The sequence below is a fragment of the Crocodylus siamensis genome, chromosome 1 (assembly GCF_052110815.1).
Source record: "Crocodylus siamensis isolate JL-2025a chromosome 1, ASM5211081v1, whole genome shotgun sequence".
In the NCBI taxonomy this organism is placed as follows: Eukaryota; Metazoa; Chordata; order Crocodylia; family Crocodylidae; genus Crocodylus; species Crocodylus siamensis.
In genome coordinates this window covers 385,604,065-385,622,845 of record NC_143395.1, presented here as the reverse complement: position 1 = coordinate 385,622,845, position 18,781 = coordinate 385,604,065, and the positions used below count along the sequence as shown (strand labels likewise).

Here is an 18,781-nt window from a genome sequence, read left to right as displayed (position 1 = left end):
TAGCACATGCTTCCCTGATGCTTCATTTCTTCTTTTTTGGACACGTTACCAGATACCTAGTCCCCATGCTGCTCTTGACATACTGCCCAACATCTTTATTCCTTTCTCCAGGGGTATCCCATCTCTCTCTCTCTCTCTCTCTCTTTGAAGGTAAGCTTTTTACTTTCCTACTCTCTAGTAGTCCTCTATTCAGATACCGTATTTTTCGGACCATAAGACGCACTTTTTGCCCCCCAAAAGTGGGGGGAAAACGAGGGTGCGTCTTATGGTCCGAAGGTGTGTGTCCCGGGGAGACGGGGCGGAGCTTGCCCGCGGAGGCAGCGGAGCCCGAGCGGGACACCCGCCGCTTGTTTATGCCGTGTCCCGGGGAGACGGGGCGGAGCTTGCCCGCGGAGGCGGCGGAGCCTGAGCGGGACATCCACCGCTTGTTTAGACCGGAAGCCGGCGCCCGTGCCGGTGGCCGGGAGCCGGCAATAAAAATGGCCGGCCGGAACAGACGGGGCAGGAGTCCGAAGGAGGGACTTGCTGCCGCAGAGACTGAGGCTCCAGGAGGGGTGCGTCTTATGGTCCGGTGCGTCTTATGGTCCGAAAAATACGGTACTTCAGCTGGCTTCTCCTCCTCTCCAGTTGTTTTTAGATAGCCTCTGCCCAATAAAAGCAGCTGGAAACAAGGAGGAAAACAGTGCTTCCTGGACTCAGATCCAAGTCAAAAATGATGCATTTCCTCAAGGCAAAACTGAGTATGACTTTCTACAGGAAATGTTAAAAGTTATAAAATGTTCTACCTAAATTAAATCTCAGATCCTTGGATAAACCTTCAATACTACTAGCTTTAGGGTACTGAAGTATTTATAAAAAATTAGCAGTAGTATATTCAGGCATCAGAGGAAGTCATTCATATTCTCATATTTTCAGAGAATCTAAACAGTGATGTTTAAAAATCACTCTTTATGATCCTTCAACTATTTTTGCATTTACTTTTCATATTAGCTTTCCAAACAACTCTGTACAGAGAATTATGGTTCATAGTGGAAGCAGAATTCACTAATTCTTTAGCTTCTCTACTCCCAGATAAAACACCGTAGTGAAAATAAATACAAGCCTTAACTATGCTTTCTATAATTGGGACTGAATAGAGATTAAAATTCAGCCTTCCCACTCTGTTTCTTTAATCTATCTAACATTATGGCAGGCAGACTGCAATGTAAATATTTTCATGATAAATTTGTTATTGAAGAAGGATGTTTTCAAGAAAATTATTCTATTTATTAAGATTCACAGACAAAGAACTCTGGCATCTCATCAGGCAATACGAAGTTATGGCCTTTCAGTATTTGTTTAGCAGATGGTCGACACAGCATCAATAAGTTTTATTGAATTAGATTAACATTTTTTTGTGCACCTCACCCCTTGATGCTGTTGTGGTATAGATAGGCAAGTCTTTAGCAGCTCTTCGCAAAATTTCTTGCTGGGATTCTGGTCTCTCTTCTCTTTCATATTGTTCTTTATCAGCTTTTGACAAGCAAAACTGCAAACAGAAAAAAGGATGAAGATTTGTTTTGATTTTAATCTCACAGCTAAAATATACATTTTAAATGCTTCACCTCTAAATGAGGCAGTAACATCTGCTTATAATGTTCCCAAACACGGTGTTGTGGGTAGTAAGTAATATAAGGTCAAACAAGAATCATGTTCCACATAGTCTGAAAATACATGGATTGGCTCTGTGTACCTGAGCTTTTATAATGTTTGAATTTTCCCTCGTTACAGCTATTCAATTTCCCTTTGCAATGAAGAAAGTACATGACTTCACCCTGTACTAGATGGAGTTTTATAAAGCCATACATTTAATCTCTTCCCAGTGATGTTTATAAATCTCTGACTTCAGAGGGCTTTGCAAGAGCTACTTGCTGCTGCAAAGAGGAGTCAGGCTCCATGGCTGCTGTGCAATCTCTAACCTGCTGGAGGAGAAGGTCCAGAAGGAATAAAAAACATTTTCTAAAAGTTGGGAAAAATGCTTATATTTTCACAGCTGCAACTCAGCTGAATGGATATGGCTGGCACATTTAATAAGACCAGTGATGGTCTCAAGCTCCATCAGCTAATACCAAGGGTTTGACTTCAGTGACATCTCAACATAGCTCTTAGGAAGAATTACAAAGCTTGCATAAATTAAAAGACCCATACAAGGCCTCACTGAATTAGCAGCTTTACCAGAATAAATCTGGAGAATTTGTAATCACATACGAAACAGATTTTTTAACACTCACTAGTATTATACATTTCAGTGCTATGTCCCATGGTGTTCAAATCAGTTCCAACAGGGTACGGCCCACAATGTTCTTTGTTCCGAATCATGCAACATCCTTCTAAACTTCGAGTTTCTGGCAAGAACCACCTGAAGGCAGTCTTGTTTTGGCTGTGTGCGCTGACTGTTAAAATACTCCCATGTCTATACAGCAAAGGGAAGATGCTGTCTTGGAAGCACTGGCAGTTTTGATCATTTTAGCCATACTTTACCTCCAATTATCTCTGAATAATTAGTTTGTATGCATTTTCCTGCAATTCTCCATTTTCTTTGGCGTCTCAGTGGTTGGCTGGGCAATAGTGGGGTCAAATGGAGGCAATTTCACTTTTCTTTTTACCATAGGGAGAGGAAGACTTTGTTGTTGCCTTCTTGTATTACTCCTTAAATTCTGAAAACTGAAGTTTCAAAATATGTCCCATAACTGTGGTCTCTCTGGACATAACCCATTATGTTCATAGGCATCTGAAGTTACAGATCAACAAAAAGCTATCTACATTCCACACAAGGTTCCAGTAACTCTCAATGAAACTAGTAACAGAAAGAGTCCCTTTGTTTCCTATCCTTAGAATCTCACATAACGTTGACTGTTCTTCCTTGTTACAATTGTGTGGGGATTACAGTAGTACAAGAACAATGGTGAGATCTTTTTTTAGTACAGTAGTAAGATTACAGGTTGCCACTTATTTTGCAAGAAAGGGTAATTTAAATGACCAAAACGCATATATTTCAATTCCTATACAATGGAAAAACATTAAATCAGATTTAAAAACAGCTCAAAGAATGATATATGCCCTCTTATATCTTGCTGGGATCCTATGACCCCAACTGACTTCCTGCCCTTTGGGCGGGGCTGGACTCTATGATCTTCCGAGGTCCCTTCCAGCCCTAATGTCTATGAAATCTTATGTGAACATAAGTGACAGACACAGAGGCAGAGAGAAGACTGTGGAGGAAGCTGGCTTTCCAGTAAAAGTCATGCATAAAAACATACGTATAACCTACAGCTGAGACCTAATTTTTCCTCAATTAAAATTGCCAAGGTCTCTCTTAATCACATGCCTCGAGGTCTAGGTCACCTCTTTGTCTCATATTAGAAGTTGAGACTATGTTGCCACTTATACTGCAGTTAGCTAGAACATAGGTGCCAGTAGGCAGAAGGTTTCTATTAGGGCTACGCAAAACAGCACCGTTTCATTTCGACTTTCGTTTCGCTGTTTCAAAGGGACAGCATTTCATTCAGCTGTTTCAAAGCACCATTCCGTTTCATTTCGTCGAAACTGTTTTGATGGGTTTCGACGTTTCACCTATAGGCTAGAATGGGGAAAATCACAAAAATGTCTAACTTTGTCATTTCTTGCCTGATTCAGATGAAAATTGCAGTATTGATAGCTTCTTTTAAGGGCATGAAGCCTGCCAAGTTTCAAGGAGATAGGTGCAGGGGTTTCTGTGAAACTGCACCTCAAACTGTTCAAAGCAAAACTTGTATCACTTGCCGGCAGCAGCAGCAGCATGCTGTCATCCCACACACAGATCCAGGGGCCTGCTCCTCCCAGGAGGAGTCTGGCATAGCCCTGCAGCCCTCCCTGCGGGCACAGGTCCCCAGATCTGCGTGCGGGATGACAGCAGGGTGCCGCTGCCAGTTGGGGCCAACGCCAGCATTGGGTTCTTCCCGGTGCTCGGTGTGGGCTGCATCAGGCAGACTTGGGTGTTGGCACTAGCTCCAGCTGGCAGCAGCAGCATGCTGTCATCCACATGCTCCACAGCTGGTGAGTGTGGCCCTTTAAAAAAAAAAAAAAAAAAAAAGCCCCACACTCACCAAATCTGTCAGGCCTCTAGGCACTTGTGGCAGAACCTCCCTGCGCAGCGCGGGGATCACCCCCCCACTCCCCTCACGGCAGCTTCCCCATGGGGCGGGTGCAGTGTGGCTCAGCAGGGTGCCGCTCACTGTCCTGGAGCTGGAGCAGATCCTTCTGTCAGCCGGAGCTCCAGGTTTGTTTCTCTAGCACTCTGATCATTCCCCCAGCTCTGGGGGGGGGCCACAGGCCCCTAGATCTGTAGGCGGGGATGCAGCAGGATGCTGCTGCCAGCTGGGGAAATAGCCTAGAGCTGCCATCATCCCCAGCTGGCAGCAGCAGCCTGCTGTCATTCTGCATCATCCGGGTGCCCACGCCCTGCAGGAATAGCTGGGGGAAGCGATCAAGGAGCTGGGGGAATGTTCAGGTACCCAAACTCCCTCAGCCCCCAGCTCAGTTCCCCAGCTGATTGTTTCTCCCAGCTTTTCCAGAGGAAGGGGAAGGGGGACAGGGCCCCGGATCTGCACGCCAGGTTTCAGCAGGCTACCACTGCAGGCTCGAGTCAGCAGCAGCACCACAGTCTTCCTGTCGCAGAAAGAGCTGGGGAAATGATCAGAGAGCTGGAGAATCAAACTGGGAGCTAGATGTCAATATCAGAGCAGTCCTTCCCTTCTTCTTCCCCCTCCCTCTCCTTAGTTTCTGTTTAGCTGCAAGTGAGCCCGGCTTCAAAAGCTTTAAGTGCCCTTGTTTCATTTCAAAGCTGTTTCGAAGCCTTAATTTCATTTCATTTTTGCTGTTTCGAGCTTGAAACGCATTGAAACAGCTTTGAAACAAAACACCAGTTGAAATTATGCACAGGCCTAGTTTCTATCACTGAGGTGTCCAGGCAGACAGCAAAAATTATAAACATAGGCTGATGCTTACAGAAGTGTATGCAGTTTGCTGATTCTTGGAGCAACATAGTAGTTCAACTGACAATCTACCAGACATGCCAACTGCTTCATCATTATCATAGAAAACAGATGCAATTAAGCCAAACATCACTCCCAAGACTAAGCTCCCTGTGAAAACATCTCTTAACCATTCAGTACTTTTGCTCAGTTACACATCAGAATCTTACTTTGGCTCCCTTCCCAGCCATAGTCTAGTTTTCAGGAATACACTTGTACATCAGAACAGAAAAAGTATTTTGCTGTTTGACTACCAGCAAGTTTTCAGGCATAAAAGTCTGCTTCATGCTAAAAGTTAGTATTTAGAAAAAGTCAACCCCACCAAAATACAACCCCTTCCCCCACCCCCAGTCTTAAAATTCCTATAAAAGGAATTAACCAGTTTTAAAATTCCTATAAAAGAATAACAGGAAGAAAACCATCATGTCAGAGTAATCCATCTAACTGAACCCTTTTGGATACTATTATTAGTTACCTTTGAATAAAGCTAGCATTTTTACAGTAGTAACACATTATTGTTCATCTTTACATATACAAATTGCTATTTACTAAATGCTCTAGCTCCTAATCAATAGGCTTATATTGGGCACTTCAGTTCTCTTAAAGATCTGGGTGCATACTGTATACATTTTCTTACCCAAAAAGGTCATTCATAAGGTTTGAGTGCAGAACTACATGGAAATGCATACAAACTGAATCACTGAATTTGAGATACTGTATTATGCTTTATTTATTCTAAAATACCAAATGAAATCGCCCTATTGCAAAACAGTAGAGCACCATCACAAATACTTACATATCATATTATTCAAGCATAGATGTCCAAATGTTGTCAAACTTGTTGCCAGTTAATAACTACATACATTCAAACTGAAGAAATGCTACCGGGTTGTAAATGAGACAATGGTTTCAAAAAGTAATTTGATGAAACACGTTCATGGTATGGCAACATGCTCCACTATTTTAGTTAATGAGAACAGAAAGGTGAATACACTGCATTTTAAACAAGTGTCGCTACTAACAACAGTTAACCTGTTTATAAAAGCACTGACATTTTTCTGACAAATTTACCTCATTGGAGGGGGAAGCGGGAGGTGTAAAAATTGTCTTCCAATAGGACCATACAAACATGACAAACGACAGATGAAAAACCACAAGGTAGACAACTGCAATAAAAATAAATACAAATAAGATTTCAGTGAGAACTGCTGAAAAGAGCAAGAAGTAAAACATAAAAAGCAATGATTTTTGGTGCAGACAAGCTATTTTTCTTCAGTGAGCCAGTAAGATCAAATTTCAAAGAAATTTTCATTTCATCCAGAATAGAATTAGCACTGATCAAGAGTGTCTACTTAAATCCACTTCATAGGCCACATGATACGATTCATATGGCATAGGTTACATTAAAATTATGATGATTAAGAACTTGGTCTTGAGATGATCTCCCAAACAGACTCCCACTTTATTGTAAAACACCCAAGTCATCAGGTATAACACTACTTGTTGACTGCACCAACCCACCACTTAAAGAAATATGCACTCTGAATCAGGCCACTTAAATGAAAGCCTACAGTGCATCTACCATGGCCAGATTTACACCCTTCTCCACCACTTTCCCATGTCCCAAAATTAAATCTACATTAAAAGTACACACTTAAATCATCATCTTTGAGATCTGTGCTAAGAGCAAGTGCCAGTTGAACTGTGTTCCTAATGTACAGTATATTTAATTTGTCAGCAAGTGAAAAAGCATCTTATATTGTAGGCATCATACTAAGAAAAGTTATGTTACACATGCCAGTATCATAAATGATATTTTATTTCTAATGGAGCTGACACTACGTGCTAAAGCAAAAGAAAGAAAAAAAATGCTGTCCTACGTTCAATCTACAAAGAATGTTTACCACATGAATTTTACAACAATTTCATATAATAGGTTCCCTGTCTGTTCCCATCTTGGAAAGGCTCTTCATAAAATGTTGGTGACTTGATCTAATGGGAATTCTTGATGCAACATTTCATGTCTCTAGGAGCATATCCAAATAAGAACTTTTACTTTTATCACTTTTTCTTTCATGTAACTGTGCGGTCATTCTGTTTTCCAGCTGCCAAATCAAAAAAAAGAATATCTGTAATTTAAAAAATTGTTGTTACTTCCATAGCATGCTCATGCCTCACTGGTAGGGGAGCAAGCTAGACTCAGCACTGTCAAACCTATACTGAAGAGTAAATGGGAATGACATAAAAAGAGAGGTGTAGCTAATTTCAAGACAAAATGTTCATTTTGATGCATTTGTTATTACTGTATTTTCTCACATACACCATGCCCCAGAAGAAGATACAAATCTTGCTTTTGAAGGGAACAATGAAGGGTGGGGGTAACTTTTCTTATAATAAGCAACTGAAGAGCAGCAGAGAGCTGAGCCTGCTCACTGTCCTGTTCCCTGTCAACTGAGTGCAGACTTTACTTTTGCAACAGAAGCTTTATTCCCTCACTATAATGTTAGAAATGGAGTATTGTTAGAAGTGCACAGCTTGCATCTTGCACCTGATAAGAAAGAAACACTGCCAAGGACTTTTTTCCTTGCCCAGCCTTGCCACAGCTCTTCTTATACTAAATCGCAGACTCTCCCCCAGCTTCTCCCTAGCCTTTCTCATGCAGATTACAGAAGCTGGGATTCAACTGACTGTGTCCTTGAAAGGGGGGGGGTTTAAACTCTTGGTGACCTATAGTACCCTCTGAGCATGCTTAATTAGCTGATGCATATTTACCTCTCCGCCCTGCATACTTAAGTAGTTAATTATAATATACATACGATGAATGTAGTGATGTAACCACATGTATGCTTGTATGAAACGGAAATGAGTTGTAAAAGTTCCTGTTTCTGCACACGTGCCCAGGAGGAAAAAGATAAATACAGCCTGCAAAAATTCCTTAGTGGGTTCAAAGTAATCTGAGTTTTTAACTCTGCTCTAACCCTATTTGCAAATACACCTTTTGTGCCATCTAATGTATGTGTGTCTGTAATACTTTATGAGCCTCCAAGAAACGGACCACAATTTTTTTGCATCAATAATGTACACTACACTTTCTAGCAGCTGTTTTTTGGGGAAAAAAAGGTTATATATGTGTTGTACATGAGAAAATATGGTGCTGGACAGCTTCTGGAAGATTCAATCAACAGGATAATCCTTCAAAGAACTCAAGGCTGTGTAGTATTTAAATTATTTCTGGCATCTCTTAAGGATTTAGTAGGTCATCAACACAGGAGAGGGATGGTGGTTGGATTTCTGAAAGAACTGGGTGTGGCCTCAGCTGAAGAGGCAGCATGCTACTGTTTCACCTTTTAACTTAATGGCTTGTCTAGAGTTAACAGAATAAAGATGGATATCAAGTACTTTGTTAACCCCTAGCATTGGCGGAGGGGAAGGAGACCACGAGAAGCAGCTGGCATGCAATTCTTGGAAGGAATTTAATGAGGGATATCTAAGGATGGATGTAGAATGTGATTAGCTTGCAAAGGTCAAACTAGTCACCCATATGGGTGCAATGAAAGTTTCAGTTAGAGTTCTTCCTTCCTCCAAAAAACTGTCTCTAGGACCAGGCCAAGGCAAGAGAAGTAAAGCAAGCAATAAGCTTGATGTACAGATCCAGACACAGTTAGTCGCACCTCTTCAGGACATGACCTAAAGTTCATACTAGCAGGAGGCAGAACCACTGACTGTTGGAACAATGTAGGCAGGCTAGTACTGTACAACTAAGACAGATTTGTACTGTTCCTAAAGGACTGATCTAAGACCAGTGTTTTATTAAAATACTTTAATTGATGACCTGGGCACAAAAAGTAGAGAGGTGGTAATGAAGTTAGAGAGGCATTAACAAACTGGAAAAAAAAAATCACACAGGAAGGGTCAGATGACCTTGAACACTGGAGTTAGACAAATGGGATGACATTTATTAATATAAAATAGAAGGCCATACACTAGGGCAAACCAGAATTTCTGCTATAAGCAAGATGCCTATCAGTTTGAAGTTACACAGGAAAAACCACAGAATGACTGTAAGCTGCCAAAGCAATGTGGCTATGAAAAAGGCAGATGCAACTTTAGGGTACACAAGATGAGGTCGATACAGCAGAGATTGGAATTAATAATTAATTGGTCTTTGTACATGGCATTGTGAAGACCTCTGTTATGTGTGTGCAACTGGTAATCTATACTCAAGAAACATGAACTCAGACTGGAACAGATGCAAAGAAGGACTGTTATGGTGGTTAGGGGAATGGACAGCTTTTCTTACAAGGATAGACTTGTTTAATTTAGCAAAATTATGTCTATGGGAGAATATGACTATTCGGCATATCATGAGACTAAATGTCAAGGAAGGAGGAAAGCTAAAGTAGACTGGTGGCACAAGAACAAACTGGTCTAAACTTGTTATGAATAAACTTTTGTCTGAAAATGAGGTTTATAACAGAAGAACAAAGTTCTATAAGAGCCTTCCAAAAGGAGGAGCATGAATAAAAACCAAACTAATTTTAAGATGAAGCGTGATCATTTTACAAATCGCCTTATATGATGCAATTGCTTGTGACAGCAAGGGTCTGAATCTATGGCCCAAGAAGTTTCCTCCAGTCCCCATTTCCTGCCAGTTATTTCCTCTTAACAGTAGGTGGAAACAGCTGCGTGGTGTAAGGCAACTGGCCTCCTAAAAAGGAAGGAACATAAAATATTTACATTATCTTCTGTTCCTTGAAGGGGAAAACTTGACCTATTTCTGTGCATAGCTATACAAAGATCTTTAAAGAAGCTATATTTAATGTTTCAGGAATAGCATGATGCTGACCTTAAGGCTGCAGTTTCTACCACCTTTGAATAAAGCAAGCAAGCTTATTCCCTCCTGGCCTTCTTTGTCTTTTTTTTACTATGACAACATTAAGCTGATTTGAGCTCTCATGGATTTGAATCTTCCTAAGCTTTTTCCTTGTAGAGTCCTTTTGCCCTTATCCGTTGCCCTTTATGCCTAAAAGAGGAACACCGAAACCATCTTACTGTCAAGGGACAGAGCCAATGGGATTCATTTGACAGAACAAGCAGAAAAAAGCCTTGCATATGGTGCCCTAAAACCTGCAATTCTGTTACATGAACATGAAACATCTGACAGAGAGGAGATTTAGGTTGGACATCAGGAAGAACGTCTTTACGGTAAGGCTTGCTAGAATCTGGAATGGGCTTCCAGGGGAGGTGGTGCTCTCCCCTACCTTGGGCGTCTTTAAAAGGAGACTAGACAAGCACCTGGCTGGGGTCATATGACCCCAGCACTCTTTCCTGCCTAGGGCAGGGAGTCAGACTCAATGATCTATTGAGGTCCCTTCAAACTCTAAAGACTATAAAACTATGAAATGTCTCAGCGTGCTAGGTACTATACAGCAAGAGATGGTTTTCTCTGACTAGCTTACAATATAGGCTTAGATCACGAATGGCAAAATGGCAGATCTGGCCAGCAGCTGGATTCCATTTCCTAGCAGCCCCTGCCTACATGGCTGGGTCTGGTTTCCATGGAGACTCCAGCAGCAGCCACGCTGTGATAGCGCAAGGCCAGGGTTTCTGTGGAGACTGGCCCCAGCATCCTCGACAGGGTATGCAGCAGGGCATGGAGCTGCTCCAGAGCCCATCTGGGATCTTGCAGCAGTGACAGCATGGTCCAGAACTGGGGCAGAGCATGCAGGCTGCAGATAGTGGCTCTGGCCCAGGTCCAGACCATGCTGTCACTGCTGCAAGATCCCAACCAGGTTCTGGAGAGCAGCTCTGCACCCTGCCACATGCCCTGCCAGCAGGGATAGCACTAGGGGGCATGGGGAGGCTATAGCCATCCCAAAATTCCTTGTAGGCAAAATTCCCTGTAGCTAAGCCTGCCCCACTCCTGCCTGCAGTACAGCACCCCACTCAGCGCGCACCGCCCCCCCCAGGGAGGCTGGCACACTGCTGCCTGCCAGTGCTGCTGGGGCTGGTCTCCATGGAAACCCTGGCTCATGCCATTACAGCGCAGCTGCTCTGGAGTCTCCATGGAAGCTGGGTCCAGCCGCATAGGCAGGAACCGTTGGAAAATGGAGTCCACTGCCGGCCAGACTTTGCCCGCCCCTGGCTTAGACAGAACATGAATAAACTACAAAAATTCCAGGAAAGTGGGTTAATGAAAGTAGTCAAATTGAGGTAAGACAGCAGGGGAAACACAGAGAATGGGGATGAGATGGAGTAGTAGGGATTGGTAGAGAGAAAGTGATAGGTCCTGCCCTCCCAGCACCCACCTAATCTAAATATTTTTAATTGGGAGCTAAGATACTTCAGAAAAGTTACCCCCAGAATGCAACCTCATCTGAGACTATCTGGCACAAACACTAACTAGAACAATGGAGCCTGGGGTCTTCCTGAGGGTCTTCCTGGCACTACTGAAATGCAAATGATAGCTACTAGACTTGATCTTAGCTAAACGGCCAAGAAGCTAGCTTTGTTGCCAGTACTGAATGGAAAAAGACAGCTTTCAAAGAGATCTAGGAGTTCTTGCACTATTTAAGACAACAAGATGGTGAAGAAGTCTGAAGAGAAGAACATCAACACTGGAGCAGAAGGCAAGCCCTCTGTTGCTACTTGAGGACTTCTCAAGGGAAGCAGAGGCCTTTCAATTAATTATCCAGATGATCAGTGTCCAACCATGGATCCCAGAACAGCCTCTTAATTTTGCTCCTGCCTCCCTTGTTACTTTTGTTACTGCAATTGAGAAAGGTATTCTGCCAAGCAGAAGGAAGGTGACTCTTAAGAAAGGAGAGAAGGGGGAGGGGGAAGACACTAATTTTAATAGTTTCCCCCTCCACTCTACCCAACCTGTTGGGGCAGTCGCAACAGAACTCTTGCAGGCAACCCTTTAAAGAATCCCAAACCATCTTGACACACAGTAGAAACCAGCTGGTGCATATTTGTAGGGTCCATTTATTTTCTTTTACATTCAAACCAGACAAAGAACGAGAAAGAATGTGTCTGTCTATCTGCCCATAGCACTCTGTACCCTGATTGGTTAAAAAAAAGCCAGAGTGCCAAGAAGCATTGGACAGAAGTTGGCGGTGCGCCACCATAATGGTGGGGGCACAGGATGGATTGGGGGGGGGGGTGAGACCAGCACAGGGGGGTGAAACCCTGGATGCAGTGGCAACAGAGAGGATGGAATGGGGGCGGGGGCCAGGCAAGCCCCCTCGCCCTGCTCCCTGCAGGTGGCGACGATGGAGTGGACGGGGGAGGAAGGGGGGCAAGGCCACCAGAGCTGTCCTTGCACCGCCCCCCAGCTCCTTGGATGTGATGGTGGTGGCACAGGTGGGGGAGCAGGGTCAAGATGCCACAGGGGGGATAGGCCACCAGCGCTGGCCTCAGTCCACCCCTCCCTGCTTGTGTCATCACCATCTGCAGGACTGATGCAGTGGCAATGGGTGGAGGAGCAGGCCTGATGCGAGTGGGGGGAGGAGGGGGCATGCCGTGGCAGCACCAGTGGGGGGAAGGGAGGAGTGAGCCCAAGTGGGGGAGAAGCTGAGCAGCTGCAGAGGTGGGGGGAGCAGCAGCGGGCCAGCCCAACACAACAGCAGCTGGGGGAGGGGAAGAGCGAGCCTCCTCCCTTCTTCGGGCCTGGGCCCACTCCTCTCCTTCCCCCTGTGGTGGCCCAGCTTCTCCCCACCCTCAGGCCCTGGCCTATTCCACCCGCTGCTACCCGCTGCTGTGGTGGGGAAAGTGGGGAGCAGGCCCAGACCCCAAGCAGCAGAAGGAAAGGGGAGAGTGGGCCCAGAGAGGGAGGGGGGCATATATCTATATATAGATAGATATATCTATAGATATACGCTTAATCAGTCTGTCTGTAATGTTCTTTAAGGGTGCCAGGAGACCAACAGGGAGGGACCAGCTGAGGAAAAGCAGGAGCTGGGTTCCTGGCTAAGACAATTAGATGCACAACAGCATCAAGAAAGTAGCCTCACAGTAGCCAGGAGATTGGCTCCTGCTTCTCCTCAGCTGGCCCCTCCCTCTGCCCTTCCCGGCGCCCTTAAAGAGCATTACGGACAGAGAGACACACAGACAGACACAGATGGATGGACTAAGCCCCGAGGAGCAAGCTACATGAAGAAGGAAATAGGACTTGAGGAGACATCAAGAGAGCTGTGCAAATGAATCCCAAGAGGAGGCTACTGTGAGGAGACAGATACACAACTCCAACAAGAGTGCTGATCGCCAGGGGCCACTGTGAGAAGACAATTAAATACATGATGCAATGAAGAAAGTCGTGCAAATAAGTCCCAAGAAAATGCCACGGTGATAAGACAATTAGATGCACAACACCACCAAGAAAGACGCCATTCATCCATCATTCTTGACAGGCAATTCACTAATCATTACTCTAAAGTTTGACTGTTTTGAAGTGTAAAAAAACCCTGTAAGTTTAACAGAAAATTAATTAGCATACTTGGCAGCTAATTAAACTGACTGGTGGTCTTATTTTTCTATCTTCAATGCTGAAGTTCCTGCTCTCCATAAAAGTAAAAAAAAACCTAGATATATACTGGAAAACTAAGCAGTTTAGGGAAAGCAAGACAGCATTTGGAAGAGGAATGTATAAAGGGCCCCTGTTTAGATTTCATTTGATAGTTTAGCAGATACTGAGAGTACTGCAAAGGCACAGTGCTTTAAAGGAAGAGGGTGTCTTGCACAGTCTTCCAAAGGATCCATTAGGGGTTACGCTGATTAAGGGTTAAAAGAAGAGGACCCTAGGGAAAAATTCATGAGAGCTCCTACTGTATCAAGGACAAAGTGTAATACTTAACATTTATCTAAGACTGATTTTTCAGGAAAATGGACATGCTGGGGAACAGAAGCACACTTTCCATTTAACGAATAAACAGTTTTCTTAAATTCTTGTGATAATCTTCAGAAGCTAGATTAAATACACATACATGCCAAGATACTCCCTTAGACGGTGAAAACACCACTGTGTATTTGATTTTGTGGGTGTCATTAGAATTCTCTTCCTGCAAGATTATAGCCTAAACGTTTTTTGTGGTGGTACATCAGTTCCAAATATGTAAGAAAAACAACCCCCCCAGCCCCAAAATAAAAAAAGAAAGAAACAGTTCAGTTATATTTAGTACAGAGCAGTTCCAGTATCTATAGGAACATTAACATTTAAAATATTTATCACTTCTTTAGGAGAGACTATTAGGGCTAACTTAATTTCTACATTCTAAGAGAAATACACCTTAAAAATGAGAAGGAAGGGAATTAATATTAAGAAATCATTACTAAATTAAAACAGAAAATCTTAACTAAGTACAATTGTAACATGTCTGAACCTGCATTTGAAATATGAAACAAAAAATATACCTTTCAAGACACACAAATTTTGTTTACATCCATTACAATCTTACATAAAGAAGAGCTACTAGAGGACTCAATTCTACTGAGGCAAGAAGACAAAAAGTAAACAAGGGCTACAAAGTTCAAAGAGGCATCTGATTTTGTATTAAGATCTTAAAGTGAGCATCACTACACAAATCAGATCTGCTTTGGCAGTTTTTATAAAATGTATGGGTTTACACTGTTTTTCATTGTTTCTGAGTTAGATAAACTCCATGGAATTCACTTTCCCATGCAAGTGGTTTTTAAAATAAGCCCAAAAATAATTCTCCTGATCTACTTTGTATATGTGAAGAGAATATGGCTCTTATTTTTTCCAGAAAAAGACACAGAAAAGGACACAACCTATATTTTATTTCATTCCTTAACTGCTGCTGCTCTACATTCCAGATGCAGCTCCAAGTGATGGAAAATAATGTATATGTGAATTACTTGTGAAGTGCTTTGAATCAGGAAGGAAAAGTATGACCGTAAAAATCCCTACTATCCCCACCCTCCTATTGGCTGTACATTACCAATAGCTAGGCACAGAGGAATAAGTACTGACAGCCGATATTTAAGGAGGCATATCAGCTGATACAGATCTGATCCGATACCTGACACAGCTGCCTCCAGGTAGTAAGTCCGGTGTGGTGGAATGGGAAGGGAGAGGGAACGAGCATGGGCGAGGGTAGATCAATGCCCCACCCCCCCTGCAGTGAGGAAGGGGGCAGGTGCTGCCCATGGGATGCAGAGGGGTGCAGGACAGAGCTGCAGCTCGTGGGGTGGGGGATGGATCCTGCTGCTGCTTGCACCCCAGGATGGCAGGCCAGGGGGAGCTGCACCCCTGGATCTGCACAGCGCGGGACAGGCTGCAGCTGCAGGGTAGAGCTGGAGCTGCATGGGGCTTTGGTTGCTGGGGGCTGGACTTGGAGCAGGCTTTGGCAGCGCTGGATGGAGGCTGCAGCCACCCCAAATTTTGCTGCAGCTCTGCTCCCAGCCCCACACCACCACAGCCCTGGCTGAATGCCCCGCTTCCACCCAAATGCCAGGAAAAACTGAGGCTGCACTGGGCGATGGCATGGGGCTTGGAGTTGAGCTGCAGCAAAATTTGGGGTGGTTGCAGCCTCTTTCCAGCACCATCAGAGCCTGCTCCGAGCCCAGTCCCCTGGCAAGAGAAGCCCTGGCACAGCACCAGCTCTGGCTCCACCCCACAACGATCCAGGGGCACATCCCCCCCCAGTGCCCCAGAGTGCAAGCAGTATCAGGAGCTGCCCCCACCCTACGAGCTGCACCTCTATCCTATGTCCGTTGTGCAGAGCCTGCCCCTGTCCCCTCCCTCACCAGGGGGTGTTGATCTGCCTTCTCACGCCCCGTCCCCCCTTCCCTTCCAACTTACCAGCTGGAGGCAGCTCTTCACACTCCTGGCTCTGTTCTGTGCTGCGCTGCAGCTGCGCACAGCACAGGCATTTATTGGCCAAATTATTGACCCCACAGGGCTGATATCCAATGTAGACAATTTTCTTCATATCGGTACCGACCTGATATCAGACTAATGTATCAGTGCACCTTTACTATTATAGCTATAAACATTGTGTTCAGCCGATACCTACATATATAGTAGCATTTAATTTTTAATCATGGAAAAATGTGGATTTTGGTTTTTTTAACTCATAGAATTTGTTGGTTGTGGTAGTTTTGTTTTTTTAACATCAGAGAATTTGTGATTTTTAAAAGCAGAAAAAAAACACGATCCCCACTGATTATTCCATCAACCAAGGAAATCTGCTGGAACTCATGACTGGTCTATTCTGAAAGGTTTGGAGAGTAAAGTATTTTTGTACACAGTATTACTAGTACAGGAGCTCTTGGAGGACCCCCGTATGCTGTATAAACACATAGTAAGAGATAGTTCCCGCCTCAAGGGAGCTCACAGCTTGGAGATTTAGAAAAGAAAGCCAGATCATTCCTTCGGGCACTGCATTCCATGAAGGTCCCGCTAGATGCTAGAGTTTCTCTCATGCTCCCCACCAAATAACAAGCTATATGCTCTCCCCTAGGAGCTACATCTTCTGGGGGATACATAAGAAGCCAAGGTCTTCCAACAGTGGTACAGCAAGCTAGCAGCAGAACTGGAAACAGGTCATACACATCAGTATAGGCTCATTAACTCCCCTGGGAACCAGAACTAAGTAGCCCAGGCACAGTGTTACACAACATGGTTATACTGCTTCTACTTCTGGAGCTTGGTGACTCAGGGCCATGACCTGGCCTAATAATTTTTCAGAGAAAATTTTTCAAAGCTTTATGTAGAGAAAAGGGCACTTACACAAACCTACCCACCACCCATCAAGCTACTAGCTCCAGAAAAGCACCTTTATGGGTCACCATTACCAGCACAGCGATTGCTCATCATCATGTATTTCCAAGCAGGAACTGCCAATGAGCTAGAAGTTATGGGAGCAAAACTAAAATTTTAAACAATTGAGCTGAATAATCCCCTCTCTCACTACTGGGGCAATGTTGCTTGTTGCACCTGATCAAACTTGCTGAATTATACTAAGTTGAGTATTTATGCAATACTGCCCACTGGAGTACAGACACATCTGATACATTATGAATACTAGATTCATTTTTTTTCCAAAGACAGGCCCAAGCATATGGCACTGAAAATTCAATAATTTCTACCCACAACAATTCACTTTTATTTGCCCACCTGCTCATTCTGGAGAGTTTATGCAAAAACAAAATTGCCACAGTAAACAGAATTAAATTTCAATGTGTCAGATACTTGAATGGTTATATAAAGGGAAAAAGGGGACCTCCTTACTTACAACTTTTATAATCTGAAAATGAACAGTATATTTCTTACCTTTTTCTCCAGCTGAAGTAATAGTAACTATGGGGAAAAAAGAAAGAGAGAAATAGTAAGTAAATCTGTATCTTTTTCCCTCAACAAAAAGCTTTATTAGAACCGAGCTATGCGAAATATGCACACACTGAAATATTTTTTTATAAAAAGTTATGCACCTGTGTACCACATAAGAACACTTGTTTCTTCTAACATCTAAGAAGTCAGTAGCAGAGTCTAAAGACAGAACTCATGAGTCGCAGATTCCATGGTTTAACCAAATTCACAATGCATAAGCTAACTGTGATCTAATTAAACGTTATACTTCTGATATGTACCTACTATACTCTCTGAACGTGAAGATGTATGCAGTCACTCAGCTTTATTTACCACTGACATCAATTCTAGAAAAGCACAACTAAATCACTGCCTCCAAACCAGGAGGTAGAGAGGGAGTGAAAAATAATAATGAAGTTCTTTACAGAAGTTCCCATGCAGATATCCATGTTAGTTGCATTCAATCTATTTCTTAAGATCTTGGAACTCTGTCACTTTGAGTATCACATCATTTTCCTCCCCGTCACTCAACTGAATAGTCTGCAGGTTATTTTCATCTCTTCTTCCCTGCCCCAGGTATTGAAGTGATAATAAGTTTCACCAGTTCTTACTCCTGTGCATCTCCAAGATCTATTTCTTTCTATCCCTATCCAGCTAAATCTACTGCAAGTACAATGCTGTAGGGCTACTTCTGCTGCCAGAGGGTGAGGGGCAATCCTCAAGTTGGCACCTGGAGCTGGTGCCCTGCTTGTCCATCCCTACTTAGACCACTGCATGGAAAGTATTGTTAAATCACCAGTGTAAGGCACTGTCTGCAAGAGGAAATGTACAGGAGCAGAGATTTGTGCTCAGGGAGCTGCAATCAAGATCCTGTCAAATTACCACAAAAGGAAGCAAATGTACAGTATTTACATTCCATTCTTGCTGAGAGCAGAAGAGTTCAAAACATATTCTTTGGTTGGTCTACAGTGCACATTTCCTCCCCCCCCCTTTATGCCTTTGTATTCAGAAGGCCAAACTTCTTCAAAGCACATTTTACATTAAATTCTCAGTTTCCTACAGTAAGTCTTCAATGTTTTAACAGCTCTTTGTTAAAAAAAAAAAAGATATGGACACAGAAGTAATTATAGTCCAATTCACACTGCAATCTTGCAAGTTTATGAAATACATACAGAATGATTCGGAAACCTTGCAAGTTTCCAGAGACTTGAAGATCACATTGGGTTTCTATAATTTAGCTGACAGCACTGTGCAACTCTGACTAAAGTTACAGTGACACTGCAATTGCAGAAAAGACTGTGGTGTAGTGTACAGATATCTAATACAGCTTCTACTAGATAGTGCAGGTATCAAGGCTAAGCTACTTGTGGTACCATGGAGCTTAGTGTGGGCTGCAAAC

General features: G+C 43.4%; 1 protein-coding gene across 1 annotated transcript in view; it reads right to left on the bottom strand.

Annotated features, from left to right (window-relative positions):
• ZDHHC20 (zDHHC palmitoyltransferase 20) overlaps nucleotides 1–18,781 on the bottom strand; it is a 75,489-nt gene that overhangs the window by 32,376 nt on the left and 24,332 nt on the right. The window contains exons 2-4 of the mRNA XM_090029052.1: nucleotides 17,347–17,373; nucleotides 6,123–6,217; nucleotides 1,408–1,528 (exon numbers count right to left, since the gene is read on the bottom strand). Coding sequence (XP_089885178.1) covers nucleotides 1,408–1,528; nucleotides 6,123–6,217; nucleotides 17,347–17,373 — 243 coding nt within the window. The remainder of the gene's footprint in view (nucleotides 1–1,407; nucleotides 1,529–6,122; nucleotides 6,218–17,346; nucleotides 17,374–18,781) is intronic.